Source organism: Populus trichocarpa, chromosome 3 (assembly GCF_000002775.5).
Source record: "Populus trichocarpa isolate Nisqually-1 chromosome 3, P.trichocarpa_v4.1, whole genome shotgun sequence".
In the NCBI taxonomy this organism is placed as follows: Eukaryota; Viridiplantae; Streptophyta; class Magnoliopsida; order Malpighiales; family Salicaceae; genus Populus; species Populus trichocarpa.
The window spans coordinates 21,266,705-21,288,018 of record NC_037287.2 but is presented as its reverse complement, the minus strand read 5'-3'; the positions used below and the strand labels follow the sequence as shown (position 1 = coordinate 21,288,018).

General features: G+C 35.4%; 2 protein-coding genes across 4 annotated transcripts; both read left to right on the top strand.

The window, feature by feature from the left end:
* Window positions 1-1,955: 1,955 nt before the first annotated feature.
* Window positions 1,956-9,205, top strand: LOC7463584 (DEAD-box ATP-dependent RNA helicase 37). 3 transcript variants are annotated; one of them, XM_002303973.4, is made up of 7 exons: window positions 1,956-2,183; window positions 2,884-3,764; window positions 3,858-3,941; window positions 5,352-5,594; window positions 6,177-6,344; window positions 6,568-6,681; window positions 8,107-9,205. In XM_002303973.4, exons 2-7 carry the CDS (start codon window positions 3,006-3,008, stop codon window positions 8,611-8,613), a joined length of 1,875 nt encoding a protein of 624 aa, XP_002304009.2. In that variant the 5' UTR covers window positions 1,956-2,183; window positions 2,884-3,005; the 3' UTR covers window positions 8,614-9,205. The 3 variants fall into 3 exon arrangements, with proteins under 3 accessions (XP_002304009.2, XP_024453039.1, XP_024453038.1); XM_024597271.2 differs by having other exon boundaries at window positions 1,956-2,279; XM_024597270.2 differs by having other exon boundaries at window positions 1,956-2,293.
* A 3,910-nt stretch (window positions 9,206-13,115) lies between these two features.
* Window positions 13,116-17,021, top strand: LOC7461372 (F-box/kelch-repeat protein At1g55270). Its single transcript, XM_002303974.4, has 2 exons — window positions 13,116-13,516; window positions 15,140-17,021. Exons 1-2 carry the CDS (start codon window positions 13,451-13,453, stop codon window positions 16,388-16,390), a joined length of 1,317 nt encoding a protein of 438 aa, XP_002304010.2. The 5' UTR covers window positions 13,116-13,450; the 3' UTR covers window positions 16,391-17,021.
* Window positions 17,022-21,314: the final 4,293 nt, after the last annotated feature.

Genomic DNA, 21,314 nt, shown 5'->3' with positions numbered 1-21,314 from the left:
AAGTTAACGACCATGTAAGCCTCCAGTGACTTTGAGGTTTGTGGGACTCAAACTGATGACTTCTGGGGAACAAATCCATAGCCTGACCAGTTGAGATAAAACCCTCAGAATTAGTTATGTTTTTCTTTCTTCTACATAGTGCATTCCATATTTTATACGAGTGGGGAGGATCACAAATAAAATGTTCATCAATTTTTACTCTAAAACATACATAACCATTCAACGTAGGTCAAAAATCAACATAGCATAGCTTGAGTTAAGTTCTGCATCTATTTAAGTAGTTCAAAGTTTTTTTTTTAAAAAAAGAAAGTGTCTTCACAATCAGAACATCATCAAGGAACATTACATCTACAAGCCCGTGATAACACGCGCTGGCAATATACCTAGTATATTATATGTCTTGTTCGCTGCTGGTATAAAAGTGGTACCAACAACATATATTTAGTTTTTTTTATTAACGTGGGTGTCTGAGCCAGTTTGCGCGCGTTTTGACTAATCCCACGGGTCCTGAAGTTAATGACCATGTAAGCCTCCAGTGACTGTGAGATTTGCGGGACTCGAACTGGTGACTTTTGGGAAGCAAACCTATAGCCTGATCAGTTGAGCTACACCTCTCATAATTAGTTATGTTTTTCTTTCTTCTACATAGTGCATTCCATTATCTTATGCGAGTAGGTAGCATCACAAATAAAATGTTCAGCCATTTTTACTCTAAAACATACATAAACATTCAACATTTGGTAAAAAATCTTCGGTTAATAATATTTTTTTCTTATTCAAAATATACTATATCAGTGTAGAAATCATGACCAATCCCAAATAATGAAATACTAGTCATCATACTTGAAGATTGCAACAATCGTACTTTTTTTTATATATATATATATAAAATAAGAAATTCATATTTTTTTAGTTGATAAAAATGTCAATGTTCACAATTTGGTTTTCTAGGTCAAAATAAACTTTTGATCTAATTAAGTATTAATCAAAATAATTGTGTGAATTAAGTTTTATCTAGTCAATTTCTTATTTAATTCAACTTCAAATCCACCTTAGATCATGTTTAGAGCCACTAAATTTTCAAATCAACCAATTGAACTAGGTTAGATTAAATAACTATGTTAGAGAATCTATTTTTGAGTATTGATCAAAACAATCGAGTCAATCAAGTTTTATTAAATCAAAATTTTTTAGTTTAACTTTAAACAAGTTGGATTAAATTTAACAACAATGTTAGAGACTCTATTCTACAATTTGGAGGGAGTCAATCAAGTTTTATTAAATCAAAATTTTTTAGTTTAACTTTAAACAAGTTGGATTAAATTTAACAACAATGTTAGAGACTCTATTCTACAATTTGGAGGAAACCCATTTTTTCTTTAACGATCAAGTCAATAATCTAGTCAATGGAGTTTTATCATATCAATTTTTTATTTAATTCAATTTTAAATTTAATTTAGCGTGTGTTTATTTTTATGATAGAACCCATTTTTAAAGAATTTTTCAAATTGTTTTTTGTCTAAAAAGTCTAAAAAAAATTGAGATTTTTAAGTATTTTTTGATTATTTTAATATGTTAATGTAAAAAATAAAAAAACTAAAAAAAATATTATTTAAATATATTTTTAATTAAAAGATATTTTTATAAAAATATTCTATACCCTATTATTAAATACACACTTAGATCAAATTTTCAGCCACCAATTTTACGAATCAATTTGTTAAATCGAATCAGATTTAAGCATTTAACATATACGCCGGAGACTCTATTATACCCACTTTTTCTTGAGCATCAAAAATACAAAAAGAGTGACATATTAAAAAAAAAAAAAAACAATAAACACCCCCTCATAAGTAACTTAACTTGGTGTCCCAACCCTCCAAAATTAAAAAGAAAAAGAAAAAGAAAAAGAAATTCTCCTTAAAAGAATATATATATATATATATATAGAGAGAGAGAGAGGAGAGAAAACCTCCACAACTAGTATAGCAAGCGTACACACAGCCCCTCCTTCCTTCAAAAGATATTTTTGCGTTTCCGTCTAAAAAAGATTTCTCCTTTCTCCACCTTCTTCATCAATTTTAGGGTTTCTTCGTCCTCTTAGATCTTCTCCATTCCTAACACACCATCTTTCCTTCCTTTCAAATACCTCTCTCTCGCTCTCCTTTCCGTTTCCTTCTCAGGTTCGCTCTCTCTCTAAAAAAACCAGTAGAATTTTCGTTAGGTTTTTGAATTAGAGTTGTTGCATTTCAATTTTGACTGTTGGTGAACCAGATCAGGTTTTTCATTTCAGGTTTCTGTCTCTTCAGGGACAATTTTGTCAATTTTTCTCTACTTTTGTTTTTGTTTCCATTGTTTTTGTGGAATATAATGACTGAGAATGTTTTTTTATGGAATTCTTTCATGTTTTGCGGTTATTTTACTTTTTTTGTTTGCATTTTTTGTGGGATATATTGGTTGAGATGCTTTTTTTGTCAGTTGTAATTTTTGTGGGTTTTGGATGAGATTTTGTGTTTGATTTTTAGGTTTTTGTGATTCTGATTGTTTTTTCTTACTAAATGATATGATAATTAGAGAAATGATTTTGTTTTGTTGTTGGTGTTGTTGGGTTAAATGCGATAATGATTGTATTCTTTGAAGATTGAGGATTCAATGGAATTGCAATTGTTACATTGATGTTGTGTGAAAATAAAAGAGTTTGTTGGAGGAAAGATTTGATTTTGGAGAAAGTTAGAGACGTATTTGTTTCGTTGTGTTTAGAAATTGGAATTTCAAATTGGGGTATTTTGGTTGTGATTGATGTTGTTTTGTTATTGTACTAAATATAATGATTTTATATTTTGGAAAGATTGTGAATTTGATAAATTTGTGGTCTGGTTTCAGGGTTTTGTTGAAATTGTGATATCAAGAAAAGAGAATATTTGTGGAAGTTGAAGTTGAAGTTGATTTTGTTCAGAAAAAGGGAATTTTGTGTTGGAGATTTTACGTTTTGGTTAAGAATTGTGATGAATACGAGGAGTTCATGGGCTGATTTGGCTGCGAATTCTGCAGCTGAGAGCACAAAAGCTGGTTCTTCTGCTAACAATGGAAGTGTTGGTACTACTTCGGGAAATGCCCCTACTCGACCCACATACGTCCCTCCTCATCTTCGCAACCGTGTGCCATCTTCAGATCCACCAGCTGCTGCCTATAGTGGGCCTGCATCAAGTAATGATCGTTCTGGGTATGGTGGTGGATCTCGCTGGGGTGTTCCAAGAAATGATTACCGTGGTGGGTATGGTGGTGGTGGTGGGAGAGGTGGTTGGGGAAACAGAGGTGGTTGGGATCGTGGGAGAGAGAGAGAAGTGAATCCTTTTGGAGATGATGACGAAACAGAGCAGCCACTAAGTGAGCAAGAGAATAGTGGCATTAATTTTGATGCATATGAAGATATTCCAGTTGAGACAAGTGGGGACAATGTGCCACCACCTGTAAATACCTTTGCGGAGATTGATTTGGGTGATGCATTGAATCAGAATATCCGCAGGTGCAAGTATGTGAAGCCCACACCGGTGCAGCGGCATGCCATTCCAATCTCTCTTTCAGGCAGGGACTTGATGGCCTGTGCCCAGACTGGTTCTGGGAAAACTGCTGCTTTCTGTTTCCCAATAATTAGTGGAATTATGAAAATGCAAGATCAGAGTGCACAAAGGCCGCCTCGTGGAGCACGGACTGTGTACCCACTTGCTCTTATTCTCTCTCCAACCAGAGAGCTTTCAATGCAGGTGCATTTTTTTTCACTGGCTGTTTAAATGATATGCTTCTATCTTTCTTACAATATTGTGAGGAAATCTAACATGCTGCAGTCATGATTGCAGATACATGAGGAAGCTAGGAAATTCTCATATCAAACTGGTGTTAAAGTGGTTGTTGCTTATGGAGGAGCACCGATTCACCAACAGGTTTAGTATTGTTCTCTCCCCCTCCCTCCCTCCCTCTCCCCTCACTTGGTGGTGCGGGTCTTTTTTTGAACTGGTCGTGTTGGCTCCTGGCATCATTCTTTGATTGATGATACTTAATACTTTCAGATTCTATTTTATATATTCAACTTTGTCACATTTTCCGCTGCATGTTTCTTGATTCTGCTGTTGGAAAATAATGGATTTTGCTATGCTTTCCATGTAATACTGGTGATGCTATCTGGTAAAGCATTCAATACAGTTACCAACAAGCAGCATGTCATCGAATAATCATTGCATGATAATCAGCTAGTTGCATTTCTTCATCTTTGCTGTGCTTGATAAAGAATGTAGTTGGCAGAATTTGATCATATGTTTAGTTGCATCAGAAACCATCTGTTCTTCATGGATCTTCATTCTCTGAAATCGAATGATCACAGCTTGGTTGGATTACAGTCTGCCTTGTGGTTAGAGAAGTCTTCAATGGGTCAAAAGCTTCTATAGAGACAATAGAAGTTATATCTTCAACCACATTACCTTTTGCAATTCATGTTCCGAGTACTCTTCTTTTAACTAATCCCAGATCTTAATTTCTTGCCCCTTCCCATGTTATTATGAAACATAAAGACCACCATCCTTCCTAGTTTTATCCTGTTCAATTCACCAACCACCATCCTTCCTCGTTTTATCCTGTTCAATTCACCAACCAACTGCTCATTAGAAAAGCTTATCTCCTAGCTGCTGGACATTTTGTGTGACCCATCAATTCTTTTGTTTCAAAGAAAGAAAATAAATAGAAGTTCCATTGTTCTTTACCTTTGCACCATCAGGATCCTTTGTTTTCCAACCACACCAAAGCCCCAAAGGCTCTGAACTGGTTCTTCCAGAATGCTAGATTTCAAGTTGGTACGTTTCAGGCCTTTGCACTCCACAGAATCATACAAAGATAGATTGCTCAATTAATGCTCTCAGGTTTTGGTGCTTGGTCATTTACAAGAGTTGGAATAATGCTAGCTTACTCTTCTTAAAAGCCCAAGTATTTTCGAGACCTTTTAAGATGTTATTCATAATTTTAGAATGAATTCAAGTCAATGTGCAACTTGGTGTTATATTTACTCGTTCTTTGGTTGAGGCCACTTCATCAATCTTCGGGTTGATGTTGATGTTTTATCATCTCTGTACAGGCAGTCATGTTGAATTAATGTTTTAAAATCAAGCAGTAAATTCTTCTTGTTATGAATGTGCATCATTTCCTCTGCTATTTGCAGATTTATGCTTCAGCCTTTTGCTGTGGCAAGTGTGTAATGAGAAATTCAATTTTTAGTCTTCTCTATGCAGTGGTGCTATACAGTGATATTACTTTGCAACATTCCACTGTAATTCTATTTTTAATTGTTATATTTATGTGGCCAGCTGCGAGAACTGGAGAGAGGTGTTGATATTCTGGTGGCAACTCCAGGAAGATTGGTAGATCTGTTGGAGAGAGCTAGAGTTTCACTGCAGATGATCAAGTATTTGGCCTTAGATGAGGCAGATCGGATGCTGGATATGGGTTTTGAGCCTCAAATAAGAAAAATTGTGGAACAAATGGACATGCCGCGACCTGGTTTAAGGCAGACAATGCTGTTCAGTGCTACCTTTCCGAAAGAGATACAGGTCTGTTTTCTCTTATTTTTTTAGGAGGAGAATGCATCCGAGAGATCCTAAAGCTTTTATGGTGTTTGGATAGAAACATTCTTAGATTTTTCCCCATTTTTTTTGTGAGGCAGTCGATCCATGGAATAATTATAAGCAAATATGTTGTGACTTCCTTTGAAATTTGAATACCCCAAGTGTATATAAGGCGGTGCCCATCTTTGGCACCCTGATTGTTAAACTCGGCTTGCTGACAAGAAAAGGATTTCTTTTAGGTTAGATTGCATTTCATGACCAAAATAAAGAAACCTTGATGATGCTATTTTCAGAAACTTGATTTAAAATCCCTATAATCACATCTGTGAGTGTCGTTTTTGATAGGCTAAATAGGTGTAATGTCTGTAATGGCAAATTGCTTGCAAACCTATACTGCTGCAGAGTTTTTCTTGGTCTTGTATGTGTCGTCGTGTTTTTGACATTTAGTGAGGCAGAATTTGGTTTGAGATACAGATCATGTACAAGAACCTTGGATCCGGTGTCAAAGATTTGCTCATGATACTTCAAATTTTATCCTACTGATTTCAATCTTTTGTTGTTATGCAGAGACTAGCCTCTGACTTTTTGTCAACTTATATCTTTCTGGCTGTTGGACGAGTGGGCTCAAGTACAGATTTGATTGTCCAAAGAGTTGAGTTTGTCTACGAGCCTGACAAAAGAAGTCACCTCATGGATCTTCTTCATGCACAACGGGCGAATGGTGTTCAGGGCAAGGTAAAACTGGCAAAGACAATCTTTGCTCCCTAACACCTCCTGCTACTAGAGACTGGGATGAGGGGTTTGCTTTGACTTGTTAGTGGCATCCCTGATATATCCTGGACAAGCCTTTTCCATGGATGAATAATAATTAGAAAATTGTGTAACCTTGTTAGTTTTCTGATTCTTGAATCTTGATATATCTGTTGTTGACTATTGCATATCTTATATAATATTTCAGCAAGCTTTGACATTAGTTTTTGTGGAGACTAAGAAGGGTGCTGATTCTCTTGAGCATTGGCTATGCATTAATGGTTTCCCTGCTACTAGCATACATGGTGATAGATCACAGCAGGTAATTTTTTTTCTTCATTGCTGTAGGTATTCTTTCATACATGGTATCCATTTTGATTCAAACATTATATCGCATGATGTTGATTTTAATTGCTGAAATCTTTGATTGAGACCCTTTTATAGCTGTTGATCATGTGAAGGGTAGTAATCAATGCTATTCAATGACATCCATATAGTAACAAAAAATTAAATAAAATATGAAAGATTGCAAAAGCAGACTTTCTAAATTACTTTCTAGAGAAGTAAAAAACATCATTGGAATGTGGGATTTGGAAATTTTCATTATTATGGATGATGTAGTATTCATTGCGAGTTGATTTTGCCATTTTTCTGTTCATAATTTTGCCTATCTACTTATTATTCTTGACAAATTGAGATCATCCATAAGTGCCAAGTTCCTATATAGTTACAACCAAAACTGTAATGGAAGTTTTAGTGAGATGAATTGAATGACTGAAAGAATTGGGTAAAGTTTTGTCTGTGAAAGATTCCTGTTTGTCAATGAAAAACGTGAGAGAGAATGTTTTCTGGAAAGAAGGTGCCGGACTGGTACACCTCTAAACTAGGTGGTTCAGGACATAATTTGATCTTGTTTTTTGTTTCTTAGGGAAGGGCCTGTTGGCATTGCTAGGGTTTGTGATATGGTGGTTCTAGACTTACTGTAACTGTGGCATATGGGGGAAATGCATCCTCTCCTTTTTCCAAATTTATCTTTTAGCCTTGTGTTTTCTCCTCTCTTTTTGGGGATAAAAGTGCTGCATGGGGGTGATAGCAGTAGCACATCAAACACCTAGATGCCATGCAAGTAACAAGACTACTAATTTTTTCCCAAGAATAATAGGTTTCAGATATTTTGCTTAGGGCTTCTGATTGAGAAAACATCTTACTGCTAGAAACTCTCTATAAAGCATATATCATATGCATGAAACTTTGACTTTGGTTTCACCATGTGATTAATTCTGTATGGATTTGCCATTCATCTGTTTGTCACTCGATATATTCAGTCGGACAGGATTACAATAGGTGCATCTTTTGTATGTTCCCTTCATTACACCGGTGGTTGTTCTTTTTATGTTCTCCATGTCTCTTTAAAGTTGTGTCCTTCAGAATTTTAATGTATTTAAGTCTAATGAGGATTAACAGAGTGAAATAATGCTGTTGGGTTGTTTGCTAGCTCAATGCACTGTATAATCTTTACATATATGCTGCGTCTTTCCATTTCATCTCACTTTTAAGGGTGAAATAAGTTTGATTCCTAGATAAGCCCATGTCATCTGTATCAGGGATGCTGATGGTTATGTTATCTTGTTTCTGATTTTGTTTGTTCACTATTGAATTATTACATATTCAAAGTTGCTAGCATTTTAATCATTATTGTCATATTCTTAATACAGTACTCAATGTTAAATATTCCCAAATCATGCAGGAAAGAGAACAGGCATTGCGCTCATTTAAAACTGGCAATACTCCAATCTTGGTAGCAACCGACGTTGCAGCACGCGGTCTTGATATCCCTCATGTTGCACATGTGGTCAACTTTGATCTCCCAAATGATATTGATGATTATGTCCATCGTATAGGGCGTACTGGACGAGCTGGAAATTCTGGTCTGGCGACTGCGTTCTTCAATGAGGGCAATGCATCAATGGCAAGGCCATTATCTGAACTAATGCAAGAAGCAAATCAAGAAGTACCTGATTGGCTCTCTCGATATGCATCTCGTGCTTCTTTTGGTGGAGGGAAGAACCGCCGCTCTGGCGGAGGTCGGTTTGGTGGCCGTGACTTTCGAAGGGATTCATCTTTCAATAGGGGCAATTCAGATTATTATGGTGGAGGAGGAAGCGGCGGCGGATACGGCTCTTCAGCTGGATACGGCTCTTCAGCTGGCTATGGCGGAGGCTATGGCCCTGGGGTGACTAGTGCCTGGGATTAAACCCTGGGGTGACTAGTGCCTGGGATTAAACAAACAATTGAACATTTTAAGCATTTACATGACTTGGTGTCAAGTGGTTGTGGACTTCTCCCTTCTTTCATAGGGGACATTTCTCATTTTTGTCGTGTCTTTTAGTTAGGTCTCTAGTCATCTTCGTACTATACTCTTAGAAGTAACTATCATTGAGAGGGGTATTTAAGTTTGGGTTGTGCTGCAGGAGTAGAGGTGTATAATGTTTGGTAGTTTTTGGTGAAAAAAGTTCTAACAGAGTAGGTATTACTTGGTGCCGTTCTTTTCTCCTTTTTTTCTCTTTGCTGTAAACTTTGTTGGGGTGTTGATGGGTTGTAGAATATGTGGTGGGAGAGGCATAGGTTTTCTTTTCAGCCATTTCCGTGTTAATCTCTTAGGCATGTTCTTTTCAACCCAATTCGAGGGCATATTATTGAGGCATCTACTCCTGTTTCTCTTGTTTTATCTTCATCTTCCCCTTTGAAAGGAGCTTTTAAACAGGCTTTTGTAATATTTTGGTGGTCGCTGAAATGAACACCAAGCTTTCTTGGAACATTAATGTTTTGCTATTGTTAAGTTCTCACTCGCCGAAATACCTGGAAATCTGTCCATGAATTATCATCCTGTGGCGTTTTTTCCTGCTTTGACCCTTCTATATTTAGGATATATTGCCCTGTTTGGGAACGTGGCTGTGGCTACACTGATGCTTCTGGTTTGGAAATGGAGGTGCAACTGAAGTTATGGGAACGTTCCCAAACAGGGCCATTATTACTCTGATATTCTTGCACTTGCCATATAATATTACGTCGTTGACTTGTATGTTATGCTGAACATACTGTGCAATAAAGTAAGAGAAGAGAAGAAAAAAACTCCACAAACGTTATTGTGTGTTGTCATGGGTGTAAGATGGGTCCAAAACAGAGAAGATGGAGCGGTTGTAGTTTTGGTTTTTAGGAGAAAAAGGAAGGAGACCCCTTGAAATTTTGTCACGTAAAAATACAGATGCCATTCAACATTCAACATGGAGGTGGATTTCTTTTATTTATTATCTTCTTGACATGTAGATAGATGAGCCAAAAGGGCAAGTACACCTGCATATGTACATGATCACATCATTCTTCACTATCCTTCTCACCTTAAGGTAGGGTTAGGGTTTGGTATGCTTGAGTGATTAAACAAGATATGAAATTTCCACTTCACTTGTGTGAATTTGCATTTGAAATAAGTTGAAAAAGGAATAAATATAATGATATCCTATATTTTTTGTAAGTCTGATTTTTATTTGATTGAGTTTCGCCCAATATTATAGAATCATTTAATTATTACCTTGTAAATCATTTTAATTTAGTGGATGATATGAAGTATGAAGAACTATTATATGATATACTAGAAAATGCCAGTATTTTTGAAATTATTGTGCACCTCATAATATACTGTAGATTGGAGTAGTGATTTTTTCATAATTTTTATTTTTTTCCTTGAATCTTTTATAAAAGTTTTATTTTTTTAATTTCACCATTCAATCTAAGTTTATGGTGTATTTTTTGTTTTTTATTTTGGTCTTCGTTCTTTTTATTTTTGTCCCTTTGTTAATGTTTCTATTCTTTTCAATTTAACTCTCAAATTTAAAATTTATTGTTGCCCCTTGATTTATTTTTTATGACAATTTTAACCTTCATTATTTTTATTGTATTTATTTTTATTTTTGTGTTGTTTTTTTATGTAATTTTAACTCTCATGATTTCTTCATGTATAGTACTTTGGGTATTATAAACTAGGTCACGGTTTAAAAAGTTAACAAGAATTGATATTTTTTTGTCTTATTTTTTTGAGGTTCATAATTTTTTTGTTTTTATTTCTATGAAATTATTCTATTCTCGTTTAATTTTTACTTTGTTAACAAATAAGATCATTGAGACGTTTTAGCAAAATTGTGAAATATATTTCCATAATAATGGTAAGTTGCATTGAATCGTTGTTGTTTTTCTCACTTGATTTATTGTCGATATTTTATTTTCTAATCATATTATTAAATTAACCGAATTTATTAAACTCATTCGAGTCAATTACTAGAACATTAGATCTTTTTTAAAAAATTATTTACATCATTTTAATATTTTTTTATGCTGGAAAAACAAGTTGACGCATAAGTAATGCAAACCACCTAACTACTTAATACTAATATACATGCTTCCTATGCCATGCTCCACGTTAGGATATGGTCAAAGGGGGCATGAAATTATATGTGAGTTTGATTATGACACCATTGCAAGTGATAAATGCTGAGCAAATCGAAGCCCACAATTAGGCAAAGTATGAACCGATCGATCAACTACGAGTGATAAATTGACAAAACACAATGGAAGCAGCATAATGTCAAATTTCTTTCATATTCAACCTAAAAATAACCTTTGAAAAAATATTTGTTTTCACTCTGTAATTAACATATCTATGGGATGTAGAATAGACGAGAAGAAACTCCATGTGGTGTGGCAAGACCATGACCTCTTCTTCATCTAACTTAGATTAAGAAATGATTAATATGAGAGGTTCCATGAGCTAATGACGATGACTACAAAGAACAGTATGCCAAGTGCTCTCTCTAATGGAAATGGCCCTGTGATAAGTTTCAACTGCTCCCCTGAATCCTATTTCTGGATTAATTTGTCCTAAATTTAACCCCTGTTTTCTTTACTTCACTGAAAAACATGCTATATATATATATATATAAAAACCAGTAGACCCAAGTTAAAGATTTCAATAAGATGTGCTGACAAGTGTTGAAAGATGATTACACATCACTAATGCATTTGCTTATAAGCAATTGATGACAAGGTTGATGGAAGAATTTGGTATACCTTAAAAAGCATAATTTTAAAACTCTATTTGGAAGATTTATAATTGAGTTAATCAAATTTTTTTTCAACCCAAACCAGTTCAAATTCTTGATCATTTAAGACTTGGATCAACCCTTGAAGCCTTTTCGGGTTTTAAAACAATGTTAAAAAGAATGTTTTCGCAAACCATTTTTAGCCACCCGTATAATGCCAGCCATTGATTTTTATAGAAGAAATATTGGGGAGTCTCCATACTCGAGGGAAGGATTAAAAACCACACCTCATGGAAATATTCCTTTGGGTTGAACTTTGAAGGGTCTTTTAGGGTTGGTAAGGAAGCACTTTCAATCATCCATTTGAAATCTCTCTCCCTCTCTCACACACATTCTATAGTTAAATCTTTATCATCATTTCTTGTTGCCTTTTTTGACATAGATCTGCAAAGTTATCCTGTATAAGAAGTAGTAAATACTATTTTTGCCTTTTTATTATACATGTATATTCTGCTGACCTCCTGGTCAAACTTTTTTTACCCTAAATCCAACTTTTTCATGAATTAAAGTGGATAAAGTAAAATCTAAATTTAAATTAAAGTGTAACTTTTTTTTTTCTGTTATTAAAACTACCTCAACTCGGCATGTAAATCTAGCTTAAATTGACCTTTTCAAAACTTATTTTTTTTAAATTCTTCAAAACAATATTATTTTAATCATGTTTTAAAAAAAATCTTGAAACGATGCTGTTTTAGTTTAATCAGTTCAATTCATCAAATTTATAAACTAGTCTTGGTCTGGGGGCTTGGGTTTAATAAATTTTTTCATTTTTTTTTAAATGAGTATTGTTGTCTGGTGGATGAAGATACAATAACTAATTGGCCTCATAAATAAAAAAGCAATAACAAGGTGCTCTATACCATTAGTATAGACTTTGGGTGGATGGGGTATTGATTTGAAAAAATAAATAAAAAAATCTAAAAAGATATATGATTCCTCCATTAATCCATTGAGAATGATGGATCCCAATTCCCATACCATCAAAGAACTGTGCCCCTTATAATGGGGTTTGACCCATACATGTAGTTAGTGATTGAGTAAGCAATAACAAGGCCCCACTGATTGCCCTTTGTCCTCCCCCTCCTCTCTCTCTATCTTTCTTTGTGAGCTGAAAAATTCAAGCCTTTGAAATCTAACAACAATAAATAAATAAGCACCTGAAGTTTTTGTCAAACTTGACTATAAATGATAAGTAAATTTGTTTCTCGTTTGACCATCTAGACTTTAAATTGAAAATATATATGTAAAAAGGTAATTTTTTTTAGTGAAATAAAGCTAAACATGAAATAAATTAGGGGTAAATATAAGTTTTGGATGAATGAAACTTACCATGAGCTAATAACTCATAATTTTCTTGAATTTTTTCTAAATATTATTTAGTATTTTTGTTTCTATAAATATATTTAGAGTTGATTGGAAAGTTATTTAATTTGGAATATGAAAACTTTCCTAAAATATGTAAAATTTAAAAGAAATATTAAAAAATAAAGAAAACAAATTATTTTCATTAAATAAAAATGGAAAATAAACTCTTTGTTAAGACAATAGTCTCAAAACCCATGTACATTAAAGAAGTTGTTGAACCCGATGGGACCAGCTGCTAATGTAAGTAAGAGAAACAAACTCTAACTGAGGTCTGAGAGAGAGAGAGAGAGAGAGAGAGAGAGAGAGAGAGGGGTAGAGTTTTTGAGAGAGAGAGAGAGAGAGTTGCTCTCATGTTTTGTTGGGTACAACAAAGTTTGTAGCCTGTTTTTTGTTTGCATTTGTAAGAGGGTAAAAAAAGACAACAATATCAGCAACAAAACACAAAGCTCCTTGTTTTCTTTGTTTGGTGTCAGATTTGACTCTTGAATCTCTCAATTTTGGTTTTCTTGATCTGTTTGGTCTCATAAAGGAGCTCTCTTTTCTTTAAAGCTCTAATCTTTCTATGAATCTCTGATGCAAAAGATGGAACATCATGCGTCATCAAATGGTCCAAGAGGGTTTAGAGTTCAAGCTCCACTAGTAAGCTCACCTGATCTTCTTAATGTCTTTTTTATTGGTTTATTTTTGTTGTTTTGAGGAATTAATGAGAATTTTAAGATGCCCAGTTGGTGAATTTTGTGATAAATGTGGAGACTTTGAGGGGATTATGTGGATTTTGATGTTTTGTAATTGGTTGCTTCTGTCTGTGTTTGCATTTTGGTTGCTGGGTTTTTGTTTTTATGGTGTTTTGAAGATACCCGGATAGAATGGCTTGTTAATTTTGTGATCTGGAGCAAATTTTTTGGGGTTCTTGGTGGGCATGCGTGGTTTAGAATCTGGTTGCTTGCTTGCAGTTTTTGGTTAATGGGTTTTTGTCTATTTGGAGAATGTTGAATTTTACAAGCATTATAGTTGGGAATGCTCTCCCACTTCTGACTTTTGTGACTTGGGTTCCCTAATCAATTTTGGGTGTCTATGCCATCCCTCTTTTATTAACTCAGGCATTTTGTATTAAGATTGCTGTGCAAAATGATTAATTTTGTATTGAGCGTTGAAATGTTGCTTTTAAGTTTTGAATGACGGTTTTGAAAGATGTGTCAGGTAGAAAGTACAATTTGTTGGTGTTTGGATTGGTTTTGAGCGAAAATTTTGAGAAAATGGTGCCTTGTCTGAGCTCTTTCCAATGTTTGAATAATTTGTGGACTAGCTATGGGTCTAGCTTCACGTACTTGCTAAATTGTTCCATGCTTGAAGATGTCAACGAGACACTGTCTTGAACTCAGGTCATGCTTCAAGGACAATAATGTTTATCAGAAAGCCAACATAACGTGTCTTTGATTGTTGATGACCAAATTTAGACTCTTAATCTTTGATGCAATTTTATCTCTATCCAGATCAATTAATTTATTTTTAGAATGGGAAAGAATGAACAAGAGCCACATCCTTTTCTAGGCCTGAATAATGTCTCACTTGAAAGGGCTCCATACAAGATCTAGCCGTAAAAAAACTCAATGCTTGAACTTCTCAGATGAAAAGTTGATAAACTTTAGGCAAGTGGTGCTCTAATAAGAAATTTGTAGTTTTGCGCTGAATCTCTGACTCAAATACATGAAATGATTGTTAAGCTGGAGACGGCGTGGATTGCAATGGGAAAAGATTGATTTAGTATCCCATCAATCCACATAACAATTGGCTGTATAAAGGACATAACAATTGAAGAATAGGATTGAGATTACACTTAAGCCTATCTGGTTTGGGATTAAGATTTACTGGAGATGGATTGAATTATATCTTTCAAAGACAAATGTCTGCGGTGATCTACAACCTTGTATCCTGGATCGGGAAGGAGAACTGAAGATAAAGCAAAAATTCTTTTCCCTCATGCTAACCACCTTTTGTTTCCTCACGTGCTTTAATATTATAATTCTTTCACTGAGACTTTTCTTATGCTGATGTGATTGAAAGATGTTTGTAATGTGATCTTTGGTACGACCTTTTGTTGTTAAGTAAATTACACACTTTTCCAATTTGTCAAATGATTGCATCCATTATTTTTATTGTGTTAGCAAGTCTAATCATGTAAGCAGAAATAATGACATATATCTCTGCAGAATGCGATCATATGCGAAACTTTCTTGCATTCTTACATGGACTGCTTTGCAGGTTGATTCTGTATCATGTTATTGCAAAGTAGATTCTGGTTTAAAAACAGTTGCCGAGGCAAGGAAGTTTGTCCCAGGATCAAAACTATGTATCCAGCCTGATATCAATCCTAATGCACACAAGAGCAAAACCTCACGCAGAGAGAGGACCCGTGTCCAGCCACCACTTCTGCCTGGTCTTCCTGATGATCTGGCCATTGCATGTCTGATTCGAGTTCCCCGAGCTGAACATCGAAAGCTCCGTCTAGTTTGTAAGAGATGGTACCGGCTCCTTGCTGGTAATTTCTTTTATTCTCTTAGGAAAAGTCTTGGAATGGCAGAGGAATGGGTTTATGTCATCAAGAGAGACCGTGATGGAAAGATCTCATGGAATGCTTTTGATCCTGTCCATCAGATCTGGCAACCACTTCCACCAGTTCCTCGTGAATATTCTGGGGCCCTTGGTTTTGGTTGTGCTGTCTTAAGTAGTTGCCACCTATACTTGTTTGGAGGAAAGGATCCGCTCAGGGGGTCCATGAGACGAGTCATTTTCTACAGTGCCCGGACAAATAAATGGCACAGGGCACCGGATATGCTTCGTAAGCGTCATTTCTTTGGTTCTTGCGTCATAAATAACTGCCTATATGTGGCTGGTGGAGAGTGCGAAGGAATCCAAAGGACTCTTCGCTCAGCTGAGGTTTATGACCCTAACAAGAACCGGTGGAGCTTTATTTCAGATATGAGCACGGCTATGGTGCCTTTCATAGGGGTGGTTTATGATGGAAAGTGGTTTCTAAAAGGCCTCGGGTCCCACCGTGAGGTGATGAGTGAAGCCTATGATCCAGAAACTAGTACCTGGACCCCAATCAATGATGGAATGGTTGCTGGCTGGCGCAATCCTAGTATCAGTTTAGATGGATGTCTCTATGCATTGGATTGCCGGGATGGCTGCAAGCTTAGGGTTTATGATGAAGCCTCAGATACATGGAACAAATTTATAGATAGTAAGCTCCATCTTGGGAGTTCTCATGCTTTGGAGGCTGCTGCTCTTGTACCTCTCAATGGGAAGCTTTGCATTGTGCGGAACAACATGAGTGTTAGCCTGGTTGATGTTTCAAGTCCTGACAAACATGTAGAGAGTAACCCTCACCTCTGGGAGAATATAGCCGGGAGAGGTCATCTCAGGACCCTTGTTACAAATTTATGGTCAAGTATAGCTGGTCGAGGTGGTTTGAAAAGTCACATTGTGCACTGTCAGGTGCTTCAAGCATGAGAACCAGATGCATTTTTGCTTTAGCTCGCTGTAGACGTTCAGCATTTCCTTCAATTTATAATGATAGATCATCACAAACGCGGTTCACCCATCATTAGTGTCTGCCCTTTCTAAACCAGAAAGCTGCCTATACTCCGTTAATGTTCTGCTATTTATACTCCTGCCGAGGTTGAATCAACAGTAATCTGTCTTGGGTATGGTTCTGATGTTCTCACAACATACGGTGAGAAGTGACTGGACGAGCTTAAACTATCCAATGACATGGATGAACGGAATCATCATTCACATCTAAGATTGATACAGGAATTGGTGGTGCCTTTTGTGGTGTGCAACGTGGACAACTACGAAGAAAGAACAGTTCATTGTTGGTTTCAGGGATAGATGCGTTCATTTCCTTACATTTATGAAGGGAGAGCAGATACTTGTAAATCTAAGTCATTTTCCAGGGCCAAGTCCCTTGTCGTGGGATCTTTCCTTGTAGCATGTAATCTTTGGTATGCTTTGTGAGTGTACATGGGGTTATTTCGAACTAGTCAATGTATACTTTGATTACATCTCAATCGCTGTGGATCAACTATGCTACCCATTTGTTTTGTTACTTTAAAGATGGATCTGGTGCACACCTTCAACATCTGTACTGTATGTTGCTAGCCTTCTAGAAATTAACTGATCATGAAACTGGTCAGTTTATCCTTGCAGTCTCGCCATTACCTTTCTATTATGTGCTGGTTTAGATCAAAGATGTGAAGTCTACCAAATACCACTTGTCATTATAACAGTGTGAAGTCTATTACATTTAGAGCTGGGGATTATTTCATCTCCATAGATTATTATCATCTACTAATACTGATACATTGCAAGCTGCAACAACATTTCATATACTTCAACAGCAAGCATGGTAAGCCCCACGTGCCACTATCTTCGTATAGTGCTTCATTGAATCGTCGCGCTGAATTTTCAGCCTATCACGGAAGTTCTTGATGAAATTTTCTGCCAGGCCATTGATGTCTCCTCCCTCATCCTCTGTCATCCCTTGCTTCCCGGCACTCCCTTTCCTCTTTGCATCACTCCCCTTGTTGATTTCATTGCTGCTGTGAGTTGGAATCTCTTTATTATGCTCCATTATAGCTCAAGCTTATAGAGAGATTGAAAAATTAGGAGAGGAAAGAGGCTGATGGAGACTGTTCTGTGCTAAAAGAGCTTCTGTCTTGTGACAATAACGAAGAAGTAGCAACCTTTTTATAGGTAAAATCTAACTCAGAAACATGAGTTTTGCATGTATAAAAGCAAAAGACAACGGTAGAGAAGCCTCGCTGTTCTATATGCTTATTCTTCGACTAAAATAATCCGGAAGAAAAGTCTACATTGTCACCATAACTTTAGATTTTGTGTAATCACGTTTTGTAAAGAAGATTGGTTCAGAATTTCTTAGCAAAATTCAGACTCTCGAGCGTGTATTATGACAGATCAAGAACCTAATTAGGGCCAAAATCAATCGTTAAATTTGTTCTCTAACAATTAAAGTGATATGACTTGATTTTTCATTTGTGGGGTATAAAGAAAAATTGGCTCAGCAGAACATTTTGGTTCCAACCTTTCCCTTTCGTATTGGCATGAAAAACCTTAGGCCAAGAAGGAAATATGATGCTGGTATAAATTGAAGGTTCTAAGCCACCACATTAAAATCTGTCATAGCTATAGCTAGATGATAATTTACCATAAATAAATTATAAGAATTACTTAACAAATTTTTTTATGAACCATTAAAATAAGAATAGGTTCAAAGAAAAGTTGGTTGTATCATACCATCATAATAGCTTAAAAATATCATTAATTTCAATCCAACAATTGGATCAAATTTAAAATTTTCAAGAAGATTTTTGAGGCCTACTTCTACAGGCAAACCACTTTACCGGTTCATCCATTATACAAATTTCTTTAAGCTAGACTAAAAAGATCCTGTTTGAGTCAATCTTGTTTTTTTTTCTTGATTTTTCTATAATTTATGTTATTTTCAGATTTTTAGCCTTCTTTCCTTTTTATTTTAGAATTATGATTATTCCACTTTATTAAGGCCGGTTTCAGGCTTATATAAAAACTTGTAAATCTTCTAAAGATGCAGAGCTTATAAGATTATTATTTCAAAAATAAAACAAAATTTAGGGTTTTTTATGTTTTAATCCTATTTCAAATAGTTCTTTGTCTTTCTGTGCTTGCTGCTATTCTTGCTGTGCTTCCGCCTGCATCAAAAGGATAGTCCATGCATGTTCCCATGATTCTCTCATGTGTTCATATTTAGTTGAGAAAATGCTTTCTCACAAATGAGATCAAAGGTCAGAACAGATCAATCAAATCATCTCTTTTCCAACAAATTAAGGTTGATGTTGCCGAGAAGCTTGAAAATGGAACTGAAAAGTTAGAGCACATTAGAACAAGAGAAAGAACAAACAAAAAGCCTAAAGACGGAGACAGCACATAACCAGGAAAAGCCAAAACAGTCCTGCAGAATATTAAGAAAGAAAGAGAGAATCTTCAAGAAAAGTTGTTCACACTTCACTGATTAGACAAGGATACGATGGAGAGAAAGCATTATGCAGTATCGAATATGGAATAAGGCATCTGAGTAAGAAAGCACTTTCAATAGCTACTTGTGACTGTGTTTTTAGCTGTAAACCATTCTTCATGTATGCTTAGAGACATGAACACCTGACACATATCGTAAAATGTTGTAGCATTTTTCATTTTTAGCCATTTTGAAAACCTTTTAGATTGCTGAACCCACAATTTTATAAAATGGAAACATGATGGTAGCAAGAATCAAATTAGTGCAGTAATTCCCGATCTGCTTATGCAAAAATATAGAGCAACATCTGCTATTAGAGGATACAACTTAGTGGGTTTCTGATGCCCTCCTCTTCCTCTTCCTCTTCCTCTTCCTCACCTTGTATTTCTAAAGCATGATGGTATCAATCATGACCATATCATTAGCAGCAACAGCAGCAGCAGAAGCAGCAGCAGCAGCAACCGCAGCTATATGAAAGAATACATGACACAGGTCAGCCTACGTACAACAACCTCCCTCCTTTAGCTGGGCTTGGGATCGGCTGATCAGCTATTCGCTAAGTTCTAATTAACCTATGTTAATATAATTAAAAAATCATTTCAATTCAAAAACTTAAACCGTGAGGTAAAGACTCGTGAATAATTTTATATTATACTCTAACAAGCATTTATGAAATTATGATCATTAGCACTAGTCGAAAAAATTGAAGTGAGAACTGGTCAGTCATGACAAAGACTTGGCAAAGAAGCATCAAACAAACTGTAAAATATATCTTTCATAAAACGTTATTGATCAACACCTTTACATGTACATTTCATCTTACAATAGAAATTTTTCTAATAAATCCTGACATGCTATACTGCTGAAATCTCTTAAACCCTCCAGGAGATCATCTAGTGGAAGCGTTCAAGCGAATCTTCGCGCTGAATCTTAAGTTGATCGCGGAAGTTCTTAATGAAAGCATCAGCCTTTTCATTTATATCTTCCCTATAGTCCTCCATAATCAACCGATTTTGCAGCCTTGTTTCCCTCCTTTCCTCAGTTTTCTTGTCATCAATGTCAAGACTATCATGCTTAGCAACTTCTTTATGATCTTCCATTTAGTCTGCTTGGTTGGCCAAGGTTTCTAGCTAAAGAGAAACAGAGGTAAAGAGAGATGGATTGAGAAATTCCTTGTGTGATGGTTGGAGAAAGAGAGCATAATCTTGTATTTATATGCATAGGAATGTAACCTTTAAAGCATGTTTTAGACATGGGTATAAGCAAAGAAAGCTCCAACGAAGTTTTTATCAAAGTTATTAAACCCAACCGGTCTAAGAACCGGGTCACGGATTAAAAACATTAACTCCGGTCAATTCAAAATGATATTATTTTAAGATTTTTTCTTTTAAAAAAATTTAAATGACAGTTTTATTTTATTTTTAAGTCCAACCAAGTTTTGACCGGGTTGACCAATCATAGATTGACCTGCCAAATCTATCGAGTTTAATCATGTTTCAGGTTAGTGGGTTACTAAGTTGACCTGTCAAAGGGTTGAATTTATTTTGGATTCGCTTGTGAACAAGATGACCACAAGTGGAAGAAAAAAAACAGTTAAAGGGCTGGTTAGATTCAATTATTGACGAAGTTGCTTGTAGGCTTTCTATGATCTTGTTTGATGAAGCATTATTCGAAGTTTTTAAAGGGGTAATGTTAAAGAATAAGAATTACCTTGTGAAGAAGAGGAGGAAAGAGCAAAACCTTTGTGTTTTAAAGGAAGGATCTTATGGTAGCAGCATAAATTACACAAGCTAAAAAGTTTAGATAAAAGAGACAAGAATCAGAATTGAGTGTCTACATGTACAAGTTGCTGGCCATGAAAAGCAACCTTCTGCTTGTGAGAAACACCTTAATCTACTGCTGCCTGCTTTTTTGGTCAGAAAATAAGTGATTAATGATATATTTATGACATTCTTTTTATGATTTTTATTTCTTGAATTTAGTATATGACCTGTTACATGATTTTGCTATCGCAAGTTCATTTCTGCAAATCTTGATCCTTGATTTGGGTGTTTTAAGGTTTTAAAATCTTGAATCTACAAACTAAAATCCAAACTTTTGTTTTGATTAGAGTTTTTGAATGATTTTTTTATATATACTAGAACATTGCTTGCAGGGTTGAAAGAATTGCTTTGATGGGTTTTTTTTTTTTGAAGAAATTTGATAGACAAAAAATAAAGTTTAAGATAAAAAGATATTATATTTAATTGAAGAAATAAAAACTCATACTAAAAAAGATAAAAAAATAAATAAATTAGGTTTTGAGTATGAGTTTTTCTTGTCCAAGTATATCTTGTGGGTAAGGTAATTAGAGTGATATAA

Coding starts and splice junctions, on each gene's coding strand:
- LOC7463584 (XM_002303973.4), top strand. CDS start 3,006: ATGAATACGAGGAGTTCATGGGCTGATTTGGCTGCGAATTCTGCAGCT. Junction 5,595..6,176: donor CCTTTCCGAAAGAGATACAG/GTCTGTTTTCTC, acceptor GTTGTTATGCAG/AGACTAGCCTCTGACTTTTT. Junction 6,345..6,567: donor CGAATGGTGTTCAGGGCAAG/GTAAAACTGGCA, acceptor ATAATATTTCAG/CAAGCTTTGACATTAGTTTT.
- LOC7461372 (XM_002303974.4), top strand. CDS start 13,451: ATGCAAAAGATGGAACATCATGCGTCATCAAATGGTCCAAGAGGGTTT. Junction 13,517..15,139: donor TTAGAGTTCAAGCTCCACTA/GTAAGCTCACCT, acceptor ACTGCTTTGCAG/GTTGATTCTGTATCATGTTA.